General features: G+C 44.8%; 1 protein-coding gene across 14 annotated transcripts in view; it reads right to left on the reverse strand.

The window, feature by feature from the left end:
* Positions 1-26602, reverse strand: part of KIF16B (kinesin family member 16B) — a 304938-nt gene that overhangs the window by 263914 nt on the left and 14422 nt on the right. For 13 of the 14 annotated variants that reach the window (XM_048222081.2, XM_048222078.2, XM_044385671.3 and 10 more), the window contains exons 2-3: positions 5233-5302; positions 2850-2963 (exon numbers count right to left, since the gene is read on the reverse strand). In XM_048222081.2, coding sequence (XP_048078038.1) covers positions 2850-2963; positions 5233-5302 — 184 coding nt within the window. Of the gene's footprint in view, positions 1-2849; positions 2964-5232; positions 5303-26602 lie in introns of those variants that run through there. The other variant, XM_057312675.1, reaches the window with a different exon arrangement.

A 26602-nucleotide genomic window follows, 5' to 3' on the forward strand; every position in this document is an offset into this window, starting at 1 on the left:
AATAGCAGGGATGTGACCTGACAGTTCAAATCCTGTGCCAGATAAGGCAGCACGAAAACTTTAATCAACAGTCAAAATTGAAGCTCTTTTTAACATTAGGAGTGAAGGAAGATTACCCTTCTCTCTAATAGAGTGTTTTAAAAAAATAGGTATTTTCTTGTATCTATGGGGATTTTATTAACATGGGATTCTACCAGAAAGTAGTATTTACTAACACATCTCCTGCTTTTTTAGTTTTGTAATTTAATGGAACAACATCAGGTTATTTATATATAACTATATAAAGTCAAAAAACCCAAAACACCTGAGAGAGACGCTACTCACCCACCCGAAGCATGGAAATTATCCCTATCGGTTAGGTTTTCACAAACTGAAACTATTTTTAAACTCTGAGCATTTATTTTTAACTTCCAAAACAGCTAAACTTGTTACTGCTTCCCTGATCTTGACTCTCGTAGAACCAGGAAATGTCATCTGTTCCCATAAATTACCCTAACCACCATCTGTAAACGAGTTCTGTCAGTCAGCAAATGTTTACTGAGCATCTCCAGTGTGCCAGGCCCTGCTGTCACACACCGGTCTGCTCCTCCCACTGTGGACTTGCCCTCAGCACAGCCCTCTACCCCCAAAAGGCCTCAAATTCAGGTTACATAACCAGGAAAATCCAGCCACTCGCTGGGTAAGTTCAAAGTGGAAACCTTCATGGCTCTTCATCCATCTTCTGTGGAAGACATTCTGAAGACTGTAGAATGAACTGGCTTTTCCCTTAACAAATTCCCTCACACCAGCCACTTCATTCCCATTCCAATATTAAAGCCCAAATCTGGATTCCAATACCTATAACATTCTATTTCTCACCACACTCCTAGCTACCAATGCTGATTAATCAGTTACCTCAGCAGCAAAGTCTTCTGCACTGCTGCTAAAAAAGAAAACCACAGGCCCATAATGGAGTCACTTATGGTAGGCCAAGTTACAAAACCGGGGTTCAATACCTAACCTAATCGCAATTTCAATCTCCCCCGGATATGCAGTCTTAACTGGTCAGTCAGGGATTTTCTGATCAGCACCAATGAGGTGATCTGTCACATGGGCCTTCTCCATCCCCCAAAGGAAGATGAGGTGATCCACCTAACAACACCCTCTATTCTTCCCCCGACGGAAGATGATCTTGCCCTGTTTCTGCCTATAAAATCTTTCCATTTCGTACAGCTCTTCGAAGCTCCTTTCTGCTTGCTGAATGGGATGCTGCAGGATTCATGAATCAATGAACAAAGCCAATTAGATCTTTAAATTTACTTGACTGAATTTTGGGTTTTAACATCACTCACTTGTTCATTTATTCACCAACAGGGCTGCCCTATCCATCTACTGTTTAGAACAAACCAACCCTTTTCTCTTATACCCTGAAGGCCTTGCAGTGGCATCTCTACTGCCCTTACACTTCAGCCCCGGGACCTCAACTCTACTATTAGGCCGATTAGGTCTGTGGACTTGAGCAAGTTATTTAAGCTCACTGAGTCTCTTTGACAAAGAAAAACGGAGTGCTAAAGTTAAATCCGGTCTTGCGAGAATCAAGTGAGACAGGGTCTGTGAGAGCCAAGCAGGGTTTTAGACACCAACGCAAACTCAGGCCACATTAATTGCCAGCCCCTCTTTCATACCTGGCAACTCATCTCTCTTTGTGGCTCTCATTCTTATTGCTGTCATCCTTTCTATTTTTGCCCCAATCCTGAATCCACATGTTCTGGATACAATCACTCCAACCCTCTCCTTTGAACAATTCTTCTAAGTTGTCTATCTTAACGCCAACATTTACATTGCCTCAGTAAAGCCAACTGCTTCCACAAACACTTCCTAATCAACTGTAGTTCTCCAATGTTGAGGTGTGCGCAAATCACCTGGGAACCCGTTAAAAATGCAGTTTGATTCAGTGGGTCTGAACTTAGTCGAGATTTTGCATTTTTAACACATTCTAGGCAATGCGGTGATTCTCGTTCGTGGACACACCAAGTTGCAAGCAACTAGACAATAATACCACCTTAAGATGCCACCACATGGATTATAACCCAGAGCAGGCAAAATAGGAATTCTTATCCTACTTTTAACACATTAGTCCTGAAGCAATATATTTAAAGAAGCTGTTAACAAGCCAGGAAGAAGCCCATAATCCTCCTCTCTCGCTGGTGCTTCCCCATAACTCTGCTCTGCTCAAACACCCAGCTGGTCCCAGAGACATGCCCTTGTCCTGCTCACATGCAATGTCAACATGCAATGGTTTCCTGCGAGGATCTTGGGGTCTATTCCTCTATGCCCAGGTTACGTCTACATTTTAGACCATAAAAGCCTATAGCACGGGTTCCCTCAACAAATTTCAGCTACATTCTAGAAAAAGTCTGGGGGGAAAAAAGTTTGTGCCTTCTAGAATCCTTCTTTCTAGAATCCTATAATGATCTACCCACAGGAAATGGGTCTTGGGTTTGAAATCTAACTCCTAAAGCTGTGCATCGCAGCAAGACTCAGAGCTGAGTGGCGTATTTGCCAGGCTTAGCAATATACAAATGGTGCCTCCAAACTGCTTTATTTGCAGAGCTCCCTCGAAACAGTAGTCATGCCCAAGTTTTGGGGAAAAAAAGGTCATGATCATCATGCTCAGAAATGAAAAACAAAATCAACTTTGTGGGGGCTGAATTCTTCTCAGGCTTAATTAAGATGAATGGTGCTACATAACAAAGTTGAGTCAGCAGAGGCAAATTTTATATAAATTATATTCAAAAAAAAGGAGCAAGATATTTTAAAGAGTTCTTCTCAATATGGAAATCAAAGTAAAGATTATGAAAATATCATACCATCTCCTGTGAGACATAATTTGGACTTTTTGTATCAGCAGAATAGAAAGAGAAGTCATAGGTGAAGGTCTTGGTCCGTTCTCTTCCTGAGTCCCCAGTCCCTCCTTCTGGTATCTAGAGGGAAAGGATTATGATATAATGTAAAAAGCACTGACATATAAGTGATCTATCTAATTCAAGAAAAGAAAAATTTATAAAAAACACACAATGATCACCATTTTTCATATTTACACTGTAAAAAGCATTTACTTCCTCCTGACTACCCCCTAGATAGATAGACAGATAGACAGATAGATAGATCGATTGATCCTGAACTCTTCCCAGCAGTCCAGGCTCTCTATGCTACGACCCACAGCTACTTTTCTGGACTTTTTATCATGATTCTCTTATACAAACCCAACACTTCAACCAGACTCCTACTTTTTCTCTAGCTTCGATACTTTTTACCGTTCTCCACCTGAGACCACCAGAGTTGGGGTCTGCAGAACTCTAGGGGCCACTAATCACATAGATTGTGATGTGACTAGAGCCCCATAGAGTTGTGCAATTTTGCGGCCCCACTAAAAACTCCAGGTCAGATGCTCCTCTTCCATGAAGCTGCCCCCTGGGCACTACATCCAGAAGTAATTGCTGCCACTTCAGAGAGGCTAGATTCTCCTAGGACATATTCCGTTACGAGTTTACTGCAAATGTTTGCGTGTATCTTGTTTACCTTGCTATATACCTAAAGAGAACCAAAGACCATGTTTAAAAATCATAATAAGCCACCAAAATTTCACAAAGTTCCCTGGTCACATCCTGAAAAAATTTAATGAGCATCATATTTTCCAATGTAATTCAGATTCTATAAATAAACAATTTCTATGGTTCTTACTACTAAAATGTGAAAAATCTGGACATCTGTTTTCATTATATTAGATGAGGAAATGTTTGTAAAACTCAAACGGCAACAGAGTAATCAAGGAAAATAGATTCCATAATGCACAAAGAGATGCACCCAGAGCCAAGGGTCTCTTGGCTCTATTTCGTAAATATAATTTTTTTTTTAAAGATTTTATTTATTTATTCGACAGAGATAGAGACAGCCAGCGAGAGAGGGAACACAAGCAGGGGGAGTGGGAGAGGAAGAAGCAGGCTCATAGCGGAGGAGCCTGATGTGGGGCTCGATCCCAGAACGCTGGGACCACGCCCTGAGCCGAAGGCAGACGCTTAACCGCTGTGCCACCCAGGCGCCCCATTTTTTTAATGATTAAGCTTTTACCAAAGTATTGTGAGCACACAGATACATGAAGCAAAGCAAAGTGAAGGTAACTAACAGGAAGCCATGGTCAAGTGATGACTGACAGAAATGTGAGAAGATGTGGTAGGTCAAAGGAGGGAAAGCCAGGTAGGGCCAGACAGAGCTAGAAGGTACAAGGATTGTGGTCAGAGGAGAAAGAAAGACAATTCACTGGAGAATGCCTCAGGCAAAGGGACACCAGAGCCTCAAAGGAAGCCTATCAAATTATCCAGAGCACAGCCCAGTTGGAAGATAGGAGCATTCCCCAGCTTCTATCACTGGAGATCAAGTGGCACTACTTTGAGATTGGATTTCAAAGCATCCAGTCCCTTGAGCCACAAATTAACAGAAATCCAACTAGAGATTGATCTGCACTTGGCCATAGAGCAGCAGGCCTCAGAAACCCAAACCTGTAAGCTGATGACAAATATAGGAGGACGAAGGGATTGAGTCCATAAAACACATGATTTATTATTATTAATTTTACACTCTTATCCACCCCACCCCTGACCAAGTGAAAATTATTCATGTTCCTTAACAAATTCACTTACCAAAGCAAAAAAAAAAAAAAAAAAAAAAAAAGATATTTTAAGTGCAAAAGGAAGAACATGCCATCCTAGAAAATTCTGGTTTTTTCAACTATCTTTTTCAGGGGGAAAAAAAAATCCTTTTTTTTTTTAATCTTTCATCTCCTGAGTTTTGAATAACACAAGCTCCTCTTGCAAAGGTTATAAAACAGGATTATTTTCATTAAGGATGGAAACAAATCTAGGGCCAACACTTACTTAATGATTCACAGAATTCAGCCAATTGCCAGGCTAAGGATCTACCACAGGAAACGGGATAACAATGCCAAGTCTGGTTCAACCCATGAGCTCACAGACCACGGCTGTGAGATCAGATGAAACCAGGCACGGGAGAGGAGACAGAGCATCACCCTTTTGCTTCATGGACGACCCCTAGCCCAGTGCAAGTTGATGGGGCTAGCTGAACTGAGAAGGAGGGGTAAGAAAATGGCATGTGCTGTGTTTTATTTACCAACTAATCATTTTGACAATAAAATAAACGTGGAGGCTCATGGAGCAAGGCCCGGCTGCTACTTGCCTTTAAGTTTGTGATTGTTGTCTTGCTTTTCTCCATTTGAATAATGAATTTGGCTTCCAAGTCCTTTTCCCTGCAACACAAATAATTCAGTACTGGTTAGGAGAGAAAAGACTGTTTTTAAAACATTTGCTTTATTTACTTTTTACATATGGGGGTTTGTTTTTAAATGGCATCTGAAGCACAATCTGTGATACCACTCCTCCCAAATCCTTACTAATATAAACACGAAGACACACAAAACAGATGCCACCATCAAAAACTCAAGACTGACAAATAGTGTGTTCTCAAAACCTGGAAGACTTTCTAACTGCAAGCCAAAAGGAGTGTAAATTAAATGACAGGAACTGTGGAGGGCTGTGTGACTCATGAAAAAAGCAGTGTTTTGTGTTTTTTGGGGGTTTTTTTTTGCTATTACCTGGTTACAAAAAGATAGACACCTCCCCTCCACCCAGGATGAGAACCAAGAAGAAAGCTGGCATGAATGGTCACAAACAGGTACTGCTTCTAGAAGCAGCCAGGGCACTGCCCCCTCCTCTCACTTTCTTCCTATAAGCATTTGGAAACTGGAATTCCTAGAAAACAGCAGAACTGGAAGTCCACAGAGCTCCTAAGAAGTATAGTTCTCGAGAATAAATGACATGTATCTACACAGTGGAGTGGTCTGTCACTGACACAGGAATGAGGAAGGTCTCTGTATACTGCTAGGGGGTGGTAGCTGGGATGTACTGTTAAGAGGGGAATGCAAAGTGGAGAAAAGTCTCCCGAGAATGCTACCCCTTTACTTAAAGACAAAAAGGATAGCCTACCTATTTTTCAAGAGGCCAACTATGGAGAAAGAAGAAAACGGAGCGGAGGGGACAGAGACAGACGCTAGATTTCTACAAAAATATCTTGATCTGTAGATCATCTTTAGCATGAGGAAAACAATTCACACAAAAAAAACAAGATTGCTTTTCAAAGTGACCTAAAACACATCAGGGTTAAAAAAAAAAAAAAAAAAAGCTCGAAGTGCAGGCCATATGTTCAGTGTTAAAAAATAAAATAAGATTAAAATAAAAATTAAATTAAAATAAAATGACCTAAAACACAAAAGTAAGCTGAAGCACGTGAACGTAACGGCATCGGCACCACACAGTGCGAGACAATGTCAATCTTGACTGGATGCTGGACTCTGACTGTAGAATGTAGCGGGATATTGCCCAAGGAGAAAAAGGACTGTGAAGAAGTCTTCAAGCACTTTCAGTAATCAGATTTTTGGCAGTAAAGTAAGTGTTGTCCTTCGGAGATTTGTGTTTGTGCACTATGGGATAGTAGCTGAGCAATTATGGTGGTGGCCTTGAGAACCAAGGTTTTCAGATGAATGGAGATACAAACATAAGATGGATGAGGTTAAGTAAAAACTCTATAGTCCTGAATCTGAAAGGAATTAGCACAGACTTTATCTGAAACAGAAAAACGAAAAGAAAGTACTCTCTAGCTTTGTCCTCTGAAAAGGCCTAGAATCTTATGCCCAAATTATAGTCTCTAAATTCCATTTAGAGTCAGGGCTGTTTGGAGAACGACTCAATCCATGTATTTGTACTATCTCGTCACACAAGAAAGCAGGAAGCTATCACATCAAAAGCTGCTAGTTTGTCCAAATTGTCCATAGGCAACTTCATGCAACACGGTTCCTTGGGATCCCTGTCCTCCAGCTATCTGTGATCCTGTGTGATCCCCTGCCCTGGGGAGTGGGCTGGACCTAGCAACTCACTTCTAATGACTAGAACTCTAAGGCCCCCAAAGTGATAGTCTGTCGCTTCGTAGTTTGGATACAGGAAGATTCTGATTTCTGACTTGCTGGCCCTCCCGTGTGTGTCTCTCAAAGTCCTGGCAATGCGGACAGCCATGTGCCGCACTGCGAGACTTCGGGAGAGACTCACGTAGCAACAAACTGCGGCTGACCACCAGCCGCCTGGGTGAGCCTGGGAGTGCCCCTCCCCCAGCCAGGCTGGAAGGCCCTGGACGGCAGCCTTGAGAGACCCTGAGTGGGTCAGAGGACCCAAGTAAACCCTGCCCAGATGCCTGACTCACAGAAACGGTGAGATAACAGATGTGCTTATAAGCCCCTAAACTGCCGGTTTAGGTCTTTTAAGGCCCTAAGTTGTGTTACACAGTGAGAATAACCAACACAAGAGCCACGTCAAAAGGACTCAGGAGCCAACCTGAACTACGTTCCCACCGGTCAAATCCGAGCAGCAGAGAGAATGGTTAACTGAAACAGACTGAACACACGAAATATGGATCAACTTATGAACTCATAATTTAAAAAATAAAAACCAAATGGTCCCCTCTGGAGAATCAAAAGAGTTACCTCATTATTTTAAAAACTAGTAAATAGGGGCGCCTGGGTGTCTCAGTCGGTTAAGTGTGGGTCTCTTGATTTTGGCTCAGGTCATGATCTCAGGGTCCTGGGCTGGAGCTCCACTGAGCATGGAGCCTGCTTGAGATTCTCTCTCCCTCCACCCCGCCCCCCCCAACTCCTGCAAGCACGCTTTCTCTCTGTCTCTAAAATAAATAAATAAAAATCTTAAAAAAAAAAAAAAAAACCTAGTAAATAAAAGGGAAGACTCAAGCATTTTCCCTGCATTTCCTAAACAATCAAGTGTTTTTAATTTTAAGTTTAACCAAATAGGTGTTTGGGAAAATTCCTCTTTTTAGAGTATTCTACCTAATAAATGAAGAAGGAGCGCTAGAATTAGAATGTCAGCACTTTGCAACTCCGGTGTATTCACGGCTGCAGGCAGTGACCATCAGTGGCCGCTAACTCCACCACCACCAGGAGACAATCAGACACGCCGTCCATCGGAACTGAAACACCAACATCTCTGCCGCAGAAATCTTTCCCCTGGCCCACGGAGAAGGCCGGACTCTGATCTAGAGCCGATGGACCATGAACGCCAGGAAACACAGGGGGCAGGGGGACCCCATCAAACAATGCCAGAGACGCAATCAGCAAAATGCAGCTTCTGGGAAGGGCAGCAGGTAAGTGACCCAGCCTATTCAATAACAAGAACAGTAAACTGCAAGGAGTATAAAGATGGAAGGGGAACCTGCAGATTGAAAAAAGCCTTTAAAGACCTATCAACCAGGAACGCCTGGGTAGCTCAGTTGGTCCTCGGGTCCTGGGATCGAGTCCTGTATCAGGCTCCTTGCTTGGCAGGGAGCCTGCTTCTCCCCCTGCCTGCTGCTCCCCCTGTTTATGTTCTCTCTCTGACAAATAAATTAAACTTTTAAAAAATCTATCAACCAATGGGATTTCAGTGCAAACAGAAAAGGCATTTTTAGAAATTATAAGATATCTAGGGAAATCTTAACACTGACTAAATATTTGATATTAAGGAATTCTACTACCATTTTTGGTGTGATAATGGTATCGTGATGATTTTTTTTAAAGTCTTAACCTCTTAGAGACAGACACTGAAATATTTATAAATGAAATAATATGATATCTGGGATTTCCTTTAAAATAATCCCAGAGTGGGGGAACCAGGTATCCTGGCAACCTCAAGATGAACGGGCAGAATAAATACCAGCCAGAACCATGAAAGCCAAACAGTACGTTGTAAACACCATTCAAGACACGGCCTGATTTAACTTTTCCAATCCAGTCTGAAGAAGTATAGGCCTGGATGAACAGACCAGTGGCTTAAAAGACAGACAAATAAAATGAAATCTCCTCCGCTCCATGTGCACAGTGCCCAGATCTTGGGCAGCTCCACTTTGGACCCAAAAGTGAGAACTGCCTTGGGGATACCCCATGTCCATGTAGCCGTAAAATAAATCCTTCACAAAATTACCCCTTTCTTACAGCATGCAACTACCCAAAGTAGGTCCTGCCCACACCAAGAGAACTACACAATTAGTTTTATTAACACCACGGCCACTTCTCAATCCCTCCCATTCCCATGTGGGTCATTTCTCTGTCCCTAACCAAACGTGTCCAGATCTTTCGCTTTAAAGCCACTGTTATCAACAAATACCTGTTGGAAACACACGATCATCCAGGAATAGAAGATCAGAAGGGACTCCATCAGGTACTCACACTACTTGTCAATTCTTACTTATAAAACGTGAAGGAATGCGACTCACATTGTGCCCACCGCTCTTGCTGGAAGTCAGAGGTAAAGTTATTCCAAGGCTCACAGCCTTTTATATACCTCTGGAGTAGCTCAAGTTAAAGAGCCCTCCGCGTGATCATTTATTCTCCCTAGTTTTAAATTAACATCCACTGTATAAAAATACTAGAGAAGACACTGACTAAAAGACCATTATGTCATATGAGCATCTATTAGCCACTTCTGAAACCTGAAGAAGCTGGTGGGTTTCAAAGGGTTCACAACCTTCAAATCATATGCACTGCAATGTGGTGGTGGGAGGGGGAAGGTGGCAGGTTCAGGGTTCTGAGGGTCCAGAGCTTTCTTCACTTTCTCAAAGAGCTCTGCACCCCCAAAAGCCAGGAGCTCCAGCTCAGACCCTTGTGACTCAAAATGCAGCCCAGGAACCAGCAGCATTGGTGGCTCCAGGACCTTGTTAGAAAGGAGGGATCTCAGGCCCCACCACAGACCTACTGAATGGGAGACTGCACTGTAACACGAGCCCTTAATGATTCCAATGAACATGAAAGCTTGAAAGGTACTGTGCTGACATTATCTCAATCTAACAGAGTGATAACTGGCCTTATATTTACTCTCATGAGACACACTCTATAATGTTATCTACTTTGTACACTGGGAAACGCACTACCTCTGTACTTTGACCTTTAAATTTTATTTGTAAAGTTACATGGCAGAATATGGGTACAGCAAATCAGCTGACACTGTCTCTACTTTTGGTTCTTAAGTTGTACTGTGGCTTCTGACCAAAAACAAGTGTCTGACTCACTGGGATCTAAGAAGTCATCTGAGTGTTATGACATCCAGATGACCTCATTCCCAGCACCCTGCCAACCTATCAGCTTCTAGCCCTTTCTATCCCCAGACTGTTGCCCAATGTCAAAGTGAGGTTGCCACCAATAGCTTGAAGTCATTCTTAAAAATAATCAGGGTAAGGGAATAACTGAGGGGAAAAAATGGCCTGGGGACAGAATCTTAAAAAACCCAGGGAGTAAGAGAAGAAAGGAGGAGCCAGTTATGGAAACGGACGCATTGACTCAGAGAGATCTTAGCAAAGCTGTGTCTCAAGATGATGATGCTTCTCAGTTCCAGAAAGTCATTCAACAAGAGAGCTGGAATGATCTTTGAAAAAGGAACTAGAAAAAATACCACAGCACCAGCACATGAGTCTGAGCAACTAAAAAAATACCTTAATGGATTTTCAGAAGCTATTTCATAGATTTTTGTAAGAAAAGGGACCTTCTGTGGATTGGGGGAAAATCCAGAGACCTCCAGAAGATTCAATGTAGCACTATGAAGAGATGAGGGCCAGGGCTTACCTAATAATATTTATCTTCTGTGCTGAACCAGCTAGTGGTGGTAAAACTCAATGGCAGTTTGAGGACCAGTATGGGCTGCAAAAGCCCAAAAAGTTGGACAGGTGTGCAAAATGAGAATATCGTTTTAGATGGGACCATTCAGCAAACTGAATGTCCGAACAAAATCTGCAATACAAATGTTCCTCTTATTCTAATGAGCTAATGAGCTCTCTTAATACAAATGAAGATACAAAAATAAATACTAGAGAAAAGCAAACATTTCAGGGGGAAAAATCTACATTTTTAATCAAAGCAGGTACCCAAGGATTAATAAAGAATCCTGATTGCCTGCAGCAAAGAATGCATCTTACTCAGGGGAAAACACAGAAGCTTGGTACCCCAGGTCATGGTGATATTTATGCCAGTTTCTACAACTCTGGTTTGCTCGATACCCTTCTGGGAGAAGGCAAAGAATATATTTCTGTGTCTAACGTAGATAATCTGGGTGCCACGGTGGAGCTTTATGTTCTTAACCATCTAATGAACCCAGCCAATGAACTTGTCCTGAAGTCACAAATAAAACACCTGCGGCTGTAAACAGTAGGCGCTCAGTCTGAAGTCTGGTGACTGACCGAAATCGCTGAGGGCCAAAAGCACAGGCTGATGAGTTTGAGTCTTATCAAAATTCAAAATACTTAACGCCAACCACCTAAGATCCATATCTCTCTTGCAGCAGTTAAAAGGCTGCAGGAGCAGAAGGCTACTGACAGGGAAATCACTGTAAATCCAGGGACTGGATGGACGGCTGAACGTCACTCAGTCAGAAACTGCAGTCAGGGCTACCTGGAAAAGCTTTTAAAACTCTAGGTATTAATGTTCCTACAAGGCAGTTTCTGCCTATCAAAGCCACACCAGATCTCTCGCTTATGATGTCAAACTTCTTAGGTCTTAAGGCAGGATCTCTGATGGGTGGAAAGTGGGCATTTTCCTCCAGTGCCCTTGGTTATATTAGGCAGTTCTTTCACAAAGGTTCAGGATTATCTAAGGAGATTTGAAAGTATAGCAGATAATGCTGGAAGTGGATCACCTCACAGTTGCAGGGGACAGGGGATGGGCCATGTCCAAGGATGTTTCTTAAAGGGAACAGTTATCAGCACAGTTAATCCCAGTGACTGAGTGATGTCACACCTGCAGGAGTACTGGAGAACACGATTCTATCTGGAAACCTTCATGTCCTGGACCACAGAAATGACAAATACTGTGTACACTTCATGCTGATTATGGGATAAATAGTTTCTTACAAGAAAATGTTCTCGAAGATTCTAAAACAGGCAGGTACTTTATACTGTGTTACTGCTGTGTTAATTTTTAAAGTAGAGTTTTCTGCAATATGATTTTAGTCTAAGAAAAGCACAGATAAGAGCAATGCTTTTCTTCTCTGAGGATCTTAAACGTTCATCTTAAAGTGCAATACTGCTTAATCTTATAACTGGGGCAGCTCTGCTGGAAAACCTTTTAACAGAGGCCTTAGTGGTGGTCACTCTGAATTGCTTGTGATTTTGAAAATAAAGTTGTGAAGCAATAAACATTTTTAAAAATAATAATCACAGGTCATCAAGATTAAGGTGGAGGCCATCTGTTCCAGAAAGGAAATTTCACACGCAACAATTTCCTAGATTTCTTCCTTCTTGACCCTAAAAACTAAAACTATAAGAAAAAAGGCATATCTTTACTCCAAAAGTATTAGTATTTATAACAAAAATGCTGGATTTTAAGCCATACAGAGCAAATTTCACTACAGTTATTGAAAATACCCATGGAAAAGCCACTGTAATCTTCACAAAGGACTAATGATGGCTGGAATTATTAAATGTTGAAACCATGAATACCCTTTAGTGTACTCATGCCTTGTAGATTCCAGGAGAGTTGTCAAACTTCCAAATATTCCAGAAATGAAAGAAAGAAGAAGGAAGGCTCCAGTCCCCTCTTTCCCTCCACACCCTGCTGATGAATCCTGCTCAGCCCTTTGTCCACCAGAGACAGACTACTGCCCATGGCCTTCACTTCGTCACAGAGCCTTTAACTATGAGAGGTGACTTCAGGGTCCATGTGATACTCCATCCAACAGCCTTACCTCCCACTGCCTCATCCCCACAGCCAGCAGTCAGTTACTTAGTCCTGTGCAATCGATAGCTCATCTACCAACCTTGGCCACATGCCCCATCTCCCCACCCCACACACTGTCCCAGCTGGGGCCACCACTACGTCTCCCGTGTCTTTGCCTCCAGCCTTGTCCCTTCCCACCCACACTCTACCCTACTGTCAGAGCGATTCCTCCAAACCCGCATCTCACCGTGAGGCTCCCCTGCTTTAACTCCTTCAGTGACTTCTAAAGGCTATACGATAAAATCCAACTCCCAGCAGTATACAAAGTCTTTCCCACTCTGATCCCAGCTAATGTTGCCATTCAACACTGTATCCAATCCCATCCGCTTCTCCTGGCCTGGCCCGCTCCCAGCCATCCATCTAGACTCAGCTTAGACCTGGCCCATCTGGAGAGCCTTCACTGAGCCCTCCATCTCATCCCCTAGTCAGAGAGTCCTCCTCCCTGTCTCACCCACCAGCCTCTGAACTTCTTAAAAGTAAGGACTCCACCTGTCTGGGTTTACATCCCCAGGCCCCAGCACAGTGCTTGCAACTTGGGGGTACCCATCCAATGGTTGCTGAATGTGATGGGCTGACTGAAAGTTAAATAATTGCCTCTTACCCCAGCCTGGTCTTCTCCATGTGCATCCTCTACTCAATGCCAGCCTCCCTATGAGCCCCCGTACCATTCTTGTTTCTTGCTCTCCCACGGGTTACGGTGCCATCCAATTCCTATCCGCATTCCAAAGCAAGGCTTGTCTCCGGTCTAATCTGAATCACCCCCCCCCCCCCCGCCGATAAAACTTCAGAAGCAGTTTCCCTTTGTACACCTGCCTAGTTCCTCCCACTCACATGGGTCTCACCCCTGCTGACGTCACCTCTCCAATTAGTCTAGCGAGTGCCAGAGAAGCAAGAACCAGCTTCATTCACACTCCACAACCTGAGTCCACTGAGCACAAAGGCAACACTCAATATCAGTGCTCAGTGCTTTGTCTCTTAATCCTTGGGCTGAACACTGTAAAACACCAGGCACTGAGAGTTCCCCCAGCTCGGGTCAATTTCCTCTGACATTTAAGAAACATGGGAAATAAATCTTGACATTTTTCTCATACTGAGAAAAATAAATAACCTTAAAATATTATTTGAACATTGATTTGATAATAGAGCAAAATGAACTATGTCTCTCCTGAGCCACTTTGGTGAATTGGGTTTCTCAACCGAAAAGTCAATTATGGTTCCTTCATATAAATGAGTAATTTATTCAAAAGGTCTGGAAACTAGATCATAAGACGTTACAAACGAACCAGCTGGAGTAAGTAGACTGAGTTATATAGATCAATACTGGGGGGAGGTAGAGGGAGGAAGTAAGGGAAAAGAATAAAATGTCCAATCAGAAAAAGAGATGAATTGTGTCAGCTCTCAGATTTGTGCGTAGGAGGAAGCTTATCAGGAAAGAAAACAACCCTATGTTAATTCAAGATTTTTGAAATGTTTTTAAATTATTCAGCAATTCAAATTGATTCCAGTTGCTCGGTTGATGGTATTTGGTCACTCCGTAATAAACAGCCTGACTAGGTGGTACTGAGATCTCCAAACAAGGCATTATTTAAGAAGATTCTAAAGAGTAGCTTATTCACTCCAAGTTCCGCAGTAAATTAGTAATCCCCGAATTCACCTTAAAACAGACTTTGTATCTAATTGTAGAATTACTATGTTGTACACCTGAAATTAACATAACATTGTATATCAACCAAACTTCAATCAAAAATAAAAAATGCTACTTACATACTATGAACTAATATTTAACTGCCTTCACTTTGGTGCCAGGGCACTCAATAGCAAAAATAAAAATAAAAAGACATCTTTTAAAAGAATGTGTGACCTCCACGGGTACCGCTATGGAAAGGAGTCCAAGGAACACTGCTAAGTGGGAAGCAGTGTGTGGTACGCAGACCATGATCTGGTTTGAAGTGAAGTGGGTAAATAAAGCATAAGGAATATGCACTTTATATGCTTCCAGATGTGCAAAACATTTCTGAACATTTCTGAAAGTTTAAAGAGGAAGCTGTTAGTGGTATGAGATCTTGTGCAATATTTGAAAACAGTTATACTATATCCTGATCCCCTACACTCAATGAATTGCTCAGTCCCTCTGCTCTACCCAATAACATGTCTCTTTTCCCTTTTATTGGGGCTCCAGATAAAATACAGGACACCCAATTAAATATGAATTTCAGATAAACAATGCTTTTTTAGAACTATATCCCAAATATTGCGTGCAATCTACTCACACTTTGTTTTCACTTGCTGCCCTGGACCCCCTCATCTCCAAGCTGGGCTATGCACCCAGCAGGTTCTCCCGGTTAGATGCACGGGTATTTGCCTCCCCTCCTCAAGCCCAGACAGCCACTGAGCAGAGTCTTCACTTACGCCTGCACCCTCAGCACCCGACGCAGCAGCAGAGATTCCAGAAATACCAGTCCCCTCGCCTGTGCCTAAGTGTGGAAACAAAGTCAGGGAGGGCTATTCTCCCACAACCAGCTTCTCCTCACTGAACCTTTCTGGCTGGTTCTGAGCACCCAAAGAACATGGAACTGACCACTCTTAGTTGCTCTCCACGAAATCATAAAAGCCTTTGACTCAGTTTCTAGGGAAAACCCAGGGAAGACAGACAGACACTGAAAAAAATTCTGGAGTGGGCTTCTTAGGCAATCACCCTGACTTCATTCCAGCTCCTCAGAACACGTCTCGCCACATGGCCGGCCGCCGGCCAGAGGTAAGTGGCACCATGACCTACATCCAAAGGCCAACTCAACCGGCAGCCCGTGAGAAGTCTGCAGAGTCCCCCCTCCATTTCCTGTGGACCACCACCACGGACGAGCCAAGGACAGCAATGCTGTCACAGTCTCGGATGCTAGGAGCATCCCGTGCTAAGTGAAATCCTCTGTGGACCCCTGCCCCAGCTGGAGGGAGCTATGAAGCAGAAAGTTTTACTATTTTCCCTGGTCTGGAGAGGGTGTAAGAAACCTAAAAAGATTAAGCAATGAGCCACAGCTACAGGCTGGGATCCGGAGAAGCAGACACTGTGAGGGAGCTGAGCAGGCAGGGTATTCATGAGGGGTGCCCTTGGGGTGGACACCGGGAAGAAGGCGAAGAAAGCATGACCGGCCAGAGAAGACCATGGATCTGCGACACAGGCCCCCAGGGCAGCCTCGGCTGACCCCACAGGCCCTTCAGAGTTGCTCAGCTTGGGCCACAATGGCCTTCACTGGCCAGTCCGCACTGGGCAGTTCCAGACTGTGGGCTGCCTGGGGAAGAGGTGTAACCTTGAGCCCAGTGAGGCTGACCCTGAAGGCCATGCTGGGCAACACCATTCAGCAGAGGAGGATCTGGTGGCGAGTGCAGGGTCCGCCACCCCAACTCCCCTCAACCCCATGCCGTAGAGTATGCTGACCCGTGGCAGCCGCCACCCCAACTCCCCTCAATCCCATGCCGTAGAGTATGCTGACCCGTGGCAGCTGCCACCCCAACTCCCGTCAATCCCATGCACTAGAGTATGCTGACCCATGGCAGCCGCCACCCCAACTCCCGTCAAACCCATGCCCTAGAGTATGCTGACCCGTGGCAGCCGCCACCGCAATGCCCCGGCAGAGCCATGAGTGGGGGCTACCGGGCAAGAAAGAAGGCAGATACTATTTTTGTTTCCAATGGAAGGAAGGACAGCCTATCAGAACTGTCTGAACACAAAATGAGCTGCCTGGAGACGCACAGGACAGTCCCAGAGGAGGTGGAGGTGGAGGCGGACAAATGCTTATCTGGCACGCCCGGCCCCTATGCGGAGATTTATGCATTCATTCATTCTTCAAATATTCAGTGAGTACCTTTCATGCCAGACAATACTCTGGGTGTAGGGGAAAAGAGGTAAACAATACAGACACGAGTCCTGCAGTCTACATTCTAGTGAGGGGGGAGGAATAAAATAAATACAATACTGTCTGAGATCCTGGTAAGTGCTATAAAGAAATGAAAGGGTGTCATGGGAGAGAACTGAGGGCAGAGGCAGTGGGAGTGGAAGTAAAGACCTTTCCAATGCGGTGACATGGGAGCAAAGGCCTGACTGCAGGGGTCCAAGGGCCAGGCAAAGATCTGGGAGGAGCATTCCAGACACTCAGAACAGCAGGACAAAGGCCCTGGGGCAGGAACCAGTCGGAGGTTTGAGGGGGAAGAGCAAGAGGCCAGCAGGACTGCAGAAGACAGGAGGATGAGCAAAATGGGATATGAGGTCAGGAAAGCCAGTGCCAAATTAAATCAGGCCTTCAAGGATTCTAGAATTTACACATGATAGGCCATGGACATGGGAAGCTTTGGGGTACAGGGGAGTGGCAAAATCGCACTTACATTTTTAAATGCTCCCTCTAGTTGCTGTGCAGGGCCTCCAGAGGGGCGAGAGTAGAGAAAAGAAGCCACCGAGGGGGTACTACAGGCCACACAAGAGACCAGGGTCAGAGCACAGATGCGTCCAGAAGACAACGGGGCCACATCCGGGATTCCCGAGCCCTGATGATCAACAGAATCATCTGAAGCGACCCCGCCCAGACCCACCAAGTGAGAATCCCCAGGATGGGGATCAGGAATCTGTATATTAAACCTCCTAGGATACGCTGATGACCACCAGGTTTGAGAACCCCGGCCCTGGGGCATCTGTGATGCCCTCCTCAGCTGTGAGGAGCTGGGGCCCTATGAGTGAGGAAGCTTGGCTCCTCTTCGCTCCTTCTGAAACGGCGCTTCGCTAGGTGCTCTCGTCCCTTCCTCTAAGTGGAGCCCAACCCACCCACCCCCAATTCCAGAAAGAAACTCCAGATCTGGATTATGCCTTTGGGGTTATCTCTATTGGCTTCCAACTAGGGCTTCTCTTCTGAACACTGGAAACACCAGTCATTGAACAACACTGGTAAGTGGGAAGAAAGAGCCAGTAGCAAAGCAGCATGGAAACCAGAATCCAATTTGCAGTTAAGTAGAAAGGAGGAAGGGAAGGAAAAAATTATGCACGTATCCTGAGTAACAATTTTCTCAATTCTCCTAAGGACAGTACATAACTAGTACCATTCTAGAAGCACTGAAGGGAAATTAATTCATTACACATAGTGAGTGGATGCCTTACTCCGGGCATTAGGCATAATTTAATTCTGTCACAGAACCCTGGCCCAGTTGAGAAAAACGGGTAGAGAGCTAAAGAATTTCATGCACTATAAAATTCAAGCCCAAAAGCATAAAGAACTAAATTTTGCTTGAGACTAAAGATGATAATGGCACTTTGCAGGGAATTCTGGACACTCCGCAGGGAGGACAGCTGGGGGCCAAGATGGTAAAGGGCTTGCGAGCCAAGCTGAGGCTCTTGGCTCAGGGAAATGGAATGCTTGACAAGAAGAGGATGGACTCAGGAGAGAGCAGGAGACCCTGCCCATGTCCTCGACTCACACAGAGAGAAGGTGAGGCCCCAGGAGATTAAGGGACTTGCTCAAAGTTGCTACTAGAGTCAGCGCTGTATAAAGTTAAAAGAATTAAGTAAGGAGTCAGTACTCCCGAGCCACAGTGAATGGGCTAGAATCCCAAACTTGATTTGAGCTACATCCCCCTGAAAGTGGAGTTAGGTAAGCTTGGGCTCCCAGGGGAACATGATGGGCCAGTCTGCACATGTGAGCAATCCACACCAAGATTACTCTCTAAACAGGGCGCAAGGTATCTAACCCATCAGACGCTGGATTAGGGGCAGAAGAAGCACATCCAGCCTCATCTCCCACACATCTGCACCACCCAAGCCCCCCATCCCATTCCAAACTGTTCCTTCTCCCAAGACTCACAACGACCTTCACACTGTTCCCTCTGTCTGGAATGTACTTTTCTCCTCCATCTCGCTTTTCCTTCAAAGCTTTTAAAGATGTCTCCTCCTCCAGGAAGCCTTCCCAAACTCCTCGTAGCCAGTATCTTCTATGTGATATCCCATAACACACCACATCTTCTGTGTGATACTCCCTAACACACATCTTCTATGTGATATTCCACAACACACCACAGCAGTTTCTACCTTCTACCTGTTTATTGCTGGGTGACCACATATTTGTCTTCTCTACCAGTCCAATCACTTCCTGTGGGCAGAGATAATGCCTTCCTTTCTACATATCCCACAATACCTAGCACTACCCTCACATACAGAAAGCACCTGGATGGATGAACGAATAAGCAATGAAAGAATGAGTGAAACAGCTGAACGGAAAACAGATACTACTCTTGAATTTCAAGCACTAAAATGAAGCTAAGGCTTCAGAGCCTATTACACTTTTTCAATTTTTAAATGCAGATGTGTTTTCTCTATACACAGCAGTTAACCTGGCAGATGTTAAGGCCAAAGGCAGAAGCTCAGCTCTTCCCAAAGACCCACAGCTGTGCTCTGACTCCAGGACCAAGGCAGAGGGAACTTGGGTCTCTTCTGAACCACAGGACAGAGGAAAAATAAGGATATACATATGACCAAACTTCTTCAATACACTTCTCCAAAACACAGAAGCTACAGGTTCGTAAAAGAAAAGTGGCAGTTTAAGTGAAATGGCGTTAAGTGTAAACATCGAGAACTTTACTAACACTTCCTCTTGTTTTCCTGCATTCAGATGTTCAGTCAACTATTTAGTGTCCAAAGACAGCTTCATTTAGTGCGGCAGCACCATGAACACAAAGAAATGAGTTTGCTCTGCTCCTTCCCCACACCATCACTCCAACCCTCCTTCCAGATTTATCTCTATTTTAGAAAAATGTTCTCAGTGACAGCTTTTGAAATAAAAAATAAAAAAAAAAAACAATAGCTGGCTTGTAAAAAGAAGATTGATTCCTTTTACAACACTGCCAGCTAAATATATCAGATAGGAGAAAGGTATGCTTCAAAATACTAAATTGCAGGGCGCCTGGCTGGCTTAGTCGTTAAGCGTCTGTCTTCGGCTCAGGGCGTGATCCCGGAGTCCTGGGATCGAGCCCCACATCAGGCTCCTCCGCTGGGAGCCTGCTTCTTCCTCTCCCACTCCCCCTGCTTGTGTTTCCTCTGTCTCTCTCTCTCTCTCTCTCTCTGTCTCTCTCTCTGTGTCAAATAAATAAATAAAATCTTTAAAAAAAAAAAAAAAAAACTAAATTGCAGGACATTTTCTTCAAAAGACTTCACTTCGAGTCAGAGTGGGTAAGATGCAAGCCCAGCTTCTGATATTGCCAAGCAAAGTGGTTTCATACTTGTGCGGGGAAGCACTGGGCTTTTGGGACCCAGGTTGAAATCCTGCCTCGCAGCTGCTTGGTGACTTTGACACCTGACTTGACTTTGCAAAGCCTTGGTTTCCTCACCTATAAAATGGCTGAATAAACCTATCGCACACAGTTGCTTAAAAGTACTGATTGTGCAGCAGGGCTGTGGAGACTGAGCTAGCCTAATGTATCACTTATTTGCTGAAAGATGTGCTGGAAGAAAGCAGGCAACACGAGGCTGGGCACACAGCCGACAATCAGTGAGTTCATCTCCAACACAAACCCAAGATCCATCCGTGAATCACCAAACGCGTATCATGCCTGTGCTGTCTGAGGCCCTGGACATACACCAGTGAACAAAACTGACACAAAGCCCTGCCCTCCAGGTAGGCAGATCTGTGTTAACAACCTTGCCAGGGCTTGCCAGAAAATACATTTTGCCAAATTTCCAGCCAGATCTCTAAAAGATGAAGAACCACCATAGAGCTGATCTTCCTAGGTTTTATTTATGAAATGCTTTATCTTCATCAACACAACCCAGAGGCCACTTCATTAAAACAGATCGGAAACACCAAAATTCTTTCACTTACTTTTAAATACTTGTGAAAGATGTCCCGTTATTCTTACTATATACTGAATGTCCAATCAGAAAACAGGAAACACATGCCCAGAAGTCCCTTCCCTTCCTCCCCAAGGGCAGGCTTGCAAAGCTCGCTTGCGTATTAAAGAGAACAACAGTGGCTAGAGGCAGGAGCAGGTCAATGGATAAACGCATATGTCGCCCCTGTATGACGCTCTCGGGGATACAGAGATGTATGATCATAGCTCTTGCCCTTCGGCAGCCCGTGATCGCGCCACGTGGGTGGGAGCAACAGGCTCTAAAAAGCAAAGCCAGTGGGGGGCTGGATGAGTGGCCCACCCCACCCCAGGCATGGGAAGTCAGACCAAGGAGAGATCTGATTTTGGCTGACATGGCAAATAAAATGAAGCCATCCAGAAAGGAAGCCCAATCATGGCCTAAAGCAGCCGCTACATTTTGTATCCTGGCAGACAAGGGGGTAGGTCACCAGACAGTTCTTTTCCAGGATATTCTTAGAACACCAAACCAAGTTACACTGCCTTCCCTGGTGCCTAAACAGTGCCGGGCTTGATGAAGAGCTGCTCCCTGCCTGCCCTAGCTCTTGCTCTTTTTCAGACCACGCTGGGCAGGCACGGAAGATGCTATGCCACATCTCCAATTTCTGAGTTGTGACGCAACACACAAGAGCAAGGAAACAATACAGAGGAAGAAGCCACGCTCCACGCTCAGGCAGATTTTCCTTTTGCCATTACCTCGAAAACGGCAGGCATCAATGGAAGGCAAGCACACTGACATCATCCTGGGTGTCCAGCAGCTGGAGCGTCCCCAATAATCACACTCCCAGCTAGGACTCCCAACCCAGGAGCTCCCCAGCTTCGCTGCCCATAGGAATCTCCCAGGGGCTTTAAAATTCCTGATGCCCAACTGCACCCCATACCAGTTAAATCCACTCTCTGGGTTGGGAAGCCATCAGCTGAGATGGGAGGCCCATGTCCTAAACGCCTGGTTTCTCACTCCCCCCATTAAGTGTCTGAGGGGCAACCAGGGCCTCCCCCACAATCAGACATCACTAGCAATGCCCAGAAGAAAACACAAACCATGACCATGGACCTGTAGGAAACCAGGTGACAGAGGGAGAAAAAGACCAAGCAGGCCGCCAAACCCTCAGCAGAGAAGAAAACGCCTTCGGGCTCAGGCACGCAGTGTCACACTATCAGAGCGACGTAGCCCAGAGTTTTGGGGTCCAAAGAGCCAGGCTCACATTCTGCATCTCTAACGGACCAATGTGTTGAAGACCACCAAGCCACCTGCCCATCCCAAAATGGGGATGAGTCTTGCCTGCTCTGCCTGCCTCCGCGGGGGCTACGGGGTTCAGAGCAGAGTCGAGGCACGCAGTGAAGGACATGCTCACACAGACGCAGTCGCTGTCCTTAGCGCTACCAGCACTGTGAGCAGAAACCACTTCAGAGCTTTATCTTCCAGGAGCCTCCTCCCGACCCGTGACACCTCTTTCCTGGTCTTCACAGCAATATGGAAAGGACCAGCATCTCTCAGCATTCAAGGATGCTTATGACACAACAGTGGGCCAAGCAAAGAGCACTCAAAGATAACAGCTCCCCCAAATATTGAAAACACCAGTAATGCAGGAAGGTGGTAAGGGGAAATTGTCTGAAGTAAACAGTTTTAAATAAAGCAAATAAAAGAGAAATATTTTTTTTAATTCCAGTGTAATTAACATATAGTGCTATATTCATTTCAGGTGTACATCAGTGATCCAACAATTCTGTTTACTCGGGCTCATCATGATAGCTGCACTCTTACTCCCCATCACCTATTTCACCCATCCCCCACCCACCTCCCCCATGGCAACCATCTGTTTATTCTCTATAGTTCAGAGTCTGTATTTTGCTTTGTCTCTTTTCTTCGTTCATTTGTTTTGTTTCTTAAGTTTCACATGAGTGAAATCATATGGTATTTGTCTTTCTCTGACTGACTTATTTCTCTTAGCATTATACTCTCTAGCTCGATCCATGTTGTTGCAAATGGTAAGAGTTCATTCTTTTTTATGGCTGAGTAATATTCCACTGTGTGTGTGTGTGTGTGTGTGTGTGTGTGTGTGTGTGTGTGTGTATGGGATATCTCCACATCTTCTTTGTCCATTTGTCTAGCTATGGACGCTCTGGCTGCTTCTGTACCTTGGCTATTGTAAACAATGCTATAATAAACATAGGGGTCTGTGTATATTTTTGAATAATGTTTTCATTTTCTTTGGGTAAAGACCCAGTACTGGGGGGCGCCTGGGGGGCTCAGTCGTTAAGCGTCTGCCTTCGGCTCAGGGCATGATCCCGGCGTTCTGGGATCAAGCCCCAGATCAGGCTCCTCTGCTAGGAGCCTGCTTCTTCCTTTCCCACTCCCTCTGCTTGTGTTCCCTCTCTCGCTGGCTGTTTCTCTGTCAAATGAATAAATAAAATCTTTAAAAAAAAAAAAAAAAAAGACCCAGTAGTGAGATTACTGGATCATACGGTAATTCTATTTTTAACTGTTTGAGGAACCTCCACACAGTTTTCCACAGTGGCTGCACCAATTTGCATTCCCGCCAACAGTGTACAAGTGTTCCTTTTTCTCCCCTCCTCTCCAACAATTGTTATTTCTTGTCTTTTTGATATCAGCCATTCTGATGGGTGTAATGTGATATCTCATTGTGGTTTTGGTTTGCCTTTCCCTGATGGTAAGCAATGTCGAACATCTTTTCCTGTGTCTGTTGGCCATCTATATGTGTTCTTCGGAGAAATATCCGTCCATATCTCTTGCCCATGTTTTAATTGGATTATTTGGTTTTTTGGGTGTTGAGTTATGTAAGTCGGCTACTAACCCTTTATCAGATATGTCATTTGTAAATATCTTTTCCCATCCCTTCAGTTCTGTTCATTGTTCCTTTTGCTGTGCAGGAGCTTTTTATTGTCATGTAGGGGAGAAATGTAAACATTCATTCTAAACCCGATGTTTTTCAGTGGCAACCCAGGGCTAGGACTGATGCACCCTGTGTTCTAAAATATTTTGAGTAGTTGTCAATACTTTAAAAATCAGAAGGTCTTATGTGACACTCTGGGTTACCTTCTTGTCCTGAAACACGCGAGGACACGGCACTCCTGTGATCACATTCTGCAGGACAGCCGAAAGGGAGCTGATAAGGCCTCCCCCCAGCCCACACAGCCCACCCAGATCAGTGGCTCTCCCCCAGCCCCCAGACACAGGAGTTGAGACCCCCATAGGAAACTGAGAGACTTCAGAAAAGGGGTTAATGCCTCTAACAGCTAAAAAAAAAAAAAAAAAAAAAAAAAAAAAAAAACACCTTTTTAAAATGACTAATTGGCAGCAAATCTAAAGAATCTGATTGTGGCTTCTGAAACGTCGGGTGCTTTCTGTTGGATTCCGTTATCTTCTCCCACCCGTGGTGCCTCTAGGGACAGAGCAATGACAATGCTGGCTAATGTAATGAAACTTAATCAAGCTGACTTTTAACAAAATAAAACATGATTTAACCCAGCCAGGAGCAAAGAAGGTTTTCTAATTTCTTCCTTAGGATTTCTTAAAGAAGCCACCAGTAAGGGGTTTTCTCTCTCATTTCCTTGTCTTTTTCGCATAAACTACACCTTAATTTTCAATCCTTCCGACTCCCTGCCAGTATTTTCACCTCCTGAGACCCTCAAGGTATGCAACTTTTGAACAGTAAAGCCACCAATCCCCAGAGCTGCACTGCTGGGGCAGTATTAGCAGATTTCCTAACACTCAAGAATGCATCCCAGACTCCTTGAAACCGAATACTCTACCATGATTTATGCGGAAATAAAAGAAACAACCTTGTCATCAAGCCAGAAGGGCCTCAGGTAAGAAAGCTGTCTGAGATCATGATGCTCTTTGAAAATAAAACAGAGGGAGAGAGCAAAACAGGTCTGGCCTCATTTCTGGGGCTCAGCTGACCCAATAGTGTATGCACGATAAAGCAGGCCCCTCCTCTAACAGCACAGAGGGCAAAGGCAGGCTCCAGTTGCACCTGGTGTAATACCTGCATCTCTGATTTGGACCTCATTTCAAAGGAGGAGGGAGGAGGGGGCAAGAGCCAGAACACAGTGTAATGGCACTCGCTGTCGGAGTCCGAGCCAAGGCCTCATCTACGATCACAGTATGACATCAAAGGAGCAGTTTTACTTCTGTTTCACTCAAGTCTTCAACTCTCAAGGAGTGCCTTTCCGTCCTTTTATGATTAATTATGCTTTCTAATTCAGCCTCCATTCTTCTGCACACTGAGCCCCCTCACGTTTCATGGCTCTGCTCCATTTGCATTTTCAAAGCTTCACAAACCCAGTTCAGCACTTGAAACAGGAAGCTCAGGAACACAAGTGCAAAGAAACAAGCCCCTTAGCTTCCTACAAGTCACACAGGAAAGGGGCTTGAGAACAGCCGTGCGTGCCTCTGACAACAAATGAGTGGATAAAATCACATCGAGCTGAAGCTGCACAGAGAAAGCAAACCGCTAGTATTATTCTAGAAAATGCATTATTAACACACAGCCGTCAGAAGTTCCCTCAGCCCCGCAAATGAGGCCTCTGGGCCTCCCACATGCTGTTCCCTCCACCTGCTACACTTGTCGTTCCTGGCTAATGCCCACTTCCAATCTAGCGGAGATGGTTCTCCCCCCAAGTCTGAATTAGACCGCGCCCCTGGCCGCAAGCTTCCATACATAGGACCACAGGAACTAGCCCAACAAAGGCAAGGAGTGTGCCTGGATTATGCTCACCACATCCCCAACATGCAAGCCAGCAGCTTGTAATGATGATGGGGGCTCGGAAAGGTCAAGTATGTTCATAATTACACCAGAACGTTATTTGCCTTTCTCACTCTCGTTCTCTCACAAGTGCACAGTGGAGTTTTCCAGAGGCTACCAGGCGTGTGATCAATCATTCTGATGGCTAAGGGAATGTGTGCTTACATATTCCTATGTTTTAAATTTTTCTGTTTTAATTCCTAATGTGGTAAACAACTGAGTGATGTGACCCACAAAAACAAAAGCTCTTTGGGGTCCTCGAAAATTTTGAGGAGTGTAGGAATCGCCAAAACCAAAAACTTGGAGATCCACTGGTCTAGCACAAGGCCTGGCACAAACCCTCAGTGGTGGTATCCTCCTCTGGGGTATTCTTCCCAGCCCTCAGAAGGAGCACCAGTCAACGCCCCCACCCTGGTGCATAATGCCTTGAATACACCATCATCTCCTAGAGAACGCAGGAGGCTCCCTTTGTTTCTATCCCTCCCCCAGGTCATGAGCTACTAGAGAGTAGGGACCACGCCCTCAATCACCTCGGACCAATGAAAAGGGCTCAGTAATAGCTCAGTAGCTGGACAAATGTCAAGATCACCATGAAAACATCTGCTCTTCACCTAGCTAAGCCTTGTCAGGCCTCAAAGTTCAACTCGGGCCGTAACGCCTGACCTGCAGACTTGAGCTCACACTGACTTTCCTTCCTCAAAGTACCTACTGTACTTTATTATCTACACAGCAGAACGGACTGCTTGGTGACTAGGGGACTTTGTCCATTCATTATTGAGTTATGTAAGATTGTGCTTCACCCTCACGATACCCATGTGAAATCCCAAGCGGTGCAAGATGAAATTATAATAATTACCATTGATGGTGCCTAGTCTACAGTAGTGTGCAAGCACTCTGCAGCTAATAATTCCTTAAGCCGTCAAAATAACCTTATGAATAAGGTATCACTGTCCCCATTGTAACAGATGAGGAAAGAAGAGATCAGAAGTCTAGGGTATCCTTTAGAAAACCATGCAGGTACTTAGGAGCAATGGCAGGATGCCACCTGAGGACCACCCGATTTACCTGCCCTTCCACATCCATGCCT

This window comes from Ursus arctos, unplaced genomic scaffold, assembly GCF_023065955.2.
Source record: "Ursus arctos isolate Adak ecotype North America unplaced genomic scaffold, UrsArc2.0 scaffold_16, whole genome shotgun sequence".
Taxonomy (NCBI): Eukaryota; Metazoa; Chordata; class Mammalia; order Carnivora; family Ursidae; genus Ursus; species Ursus arctos.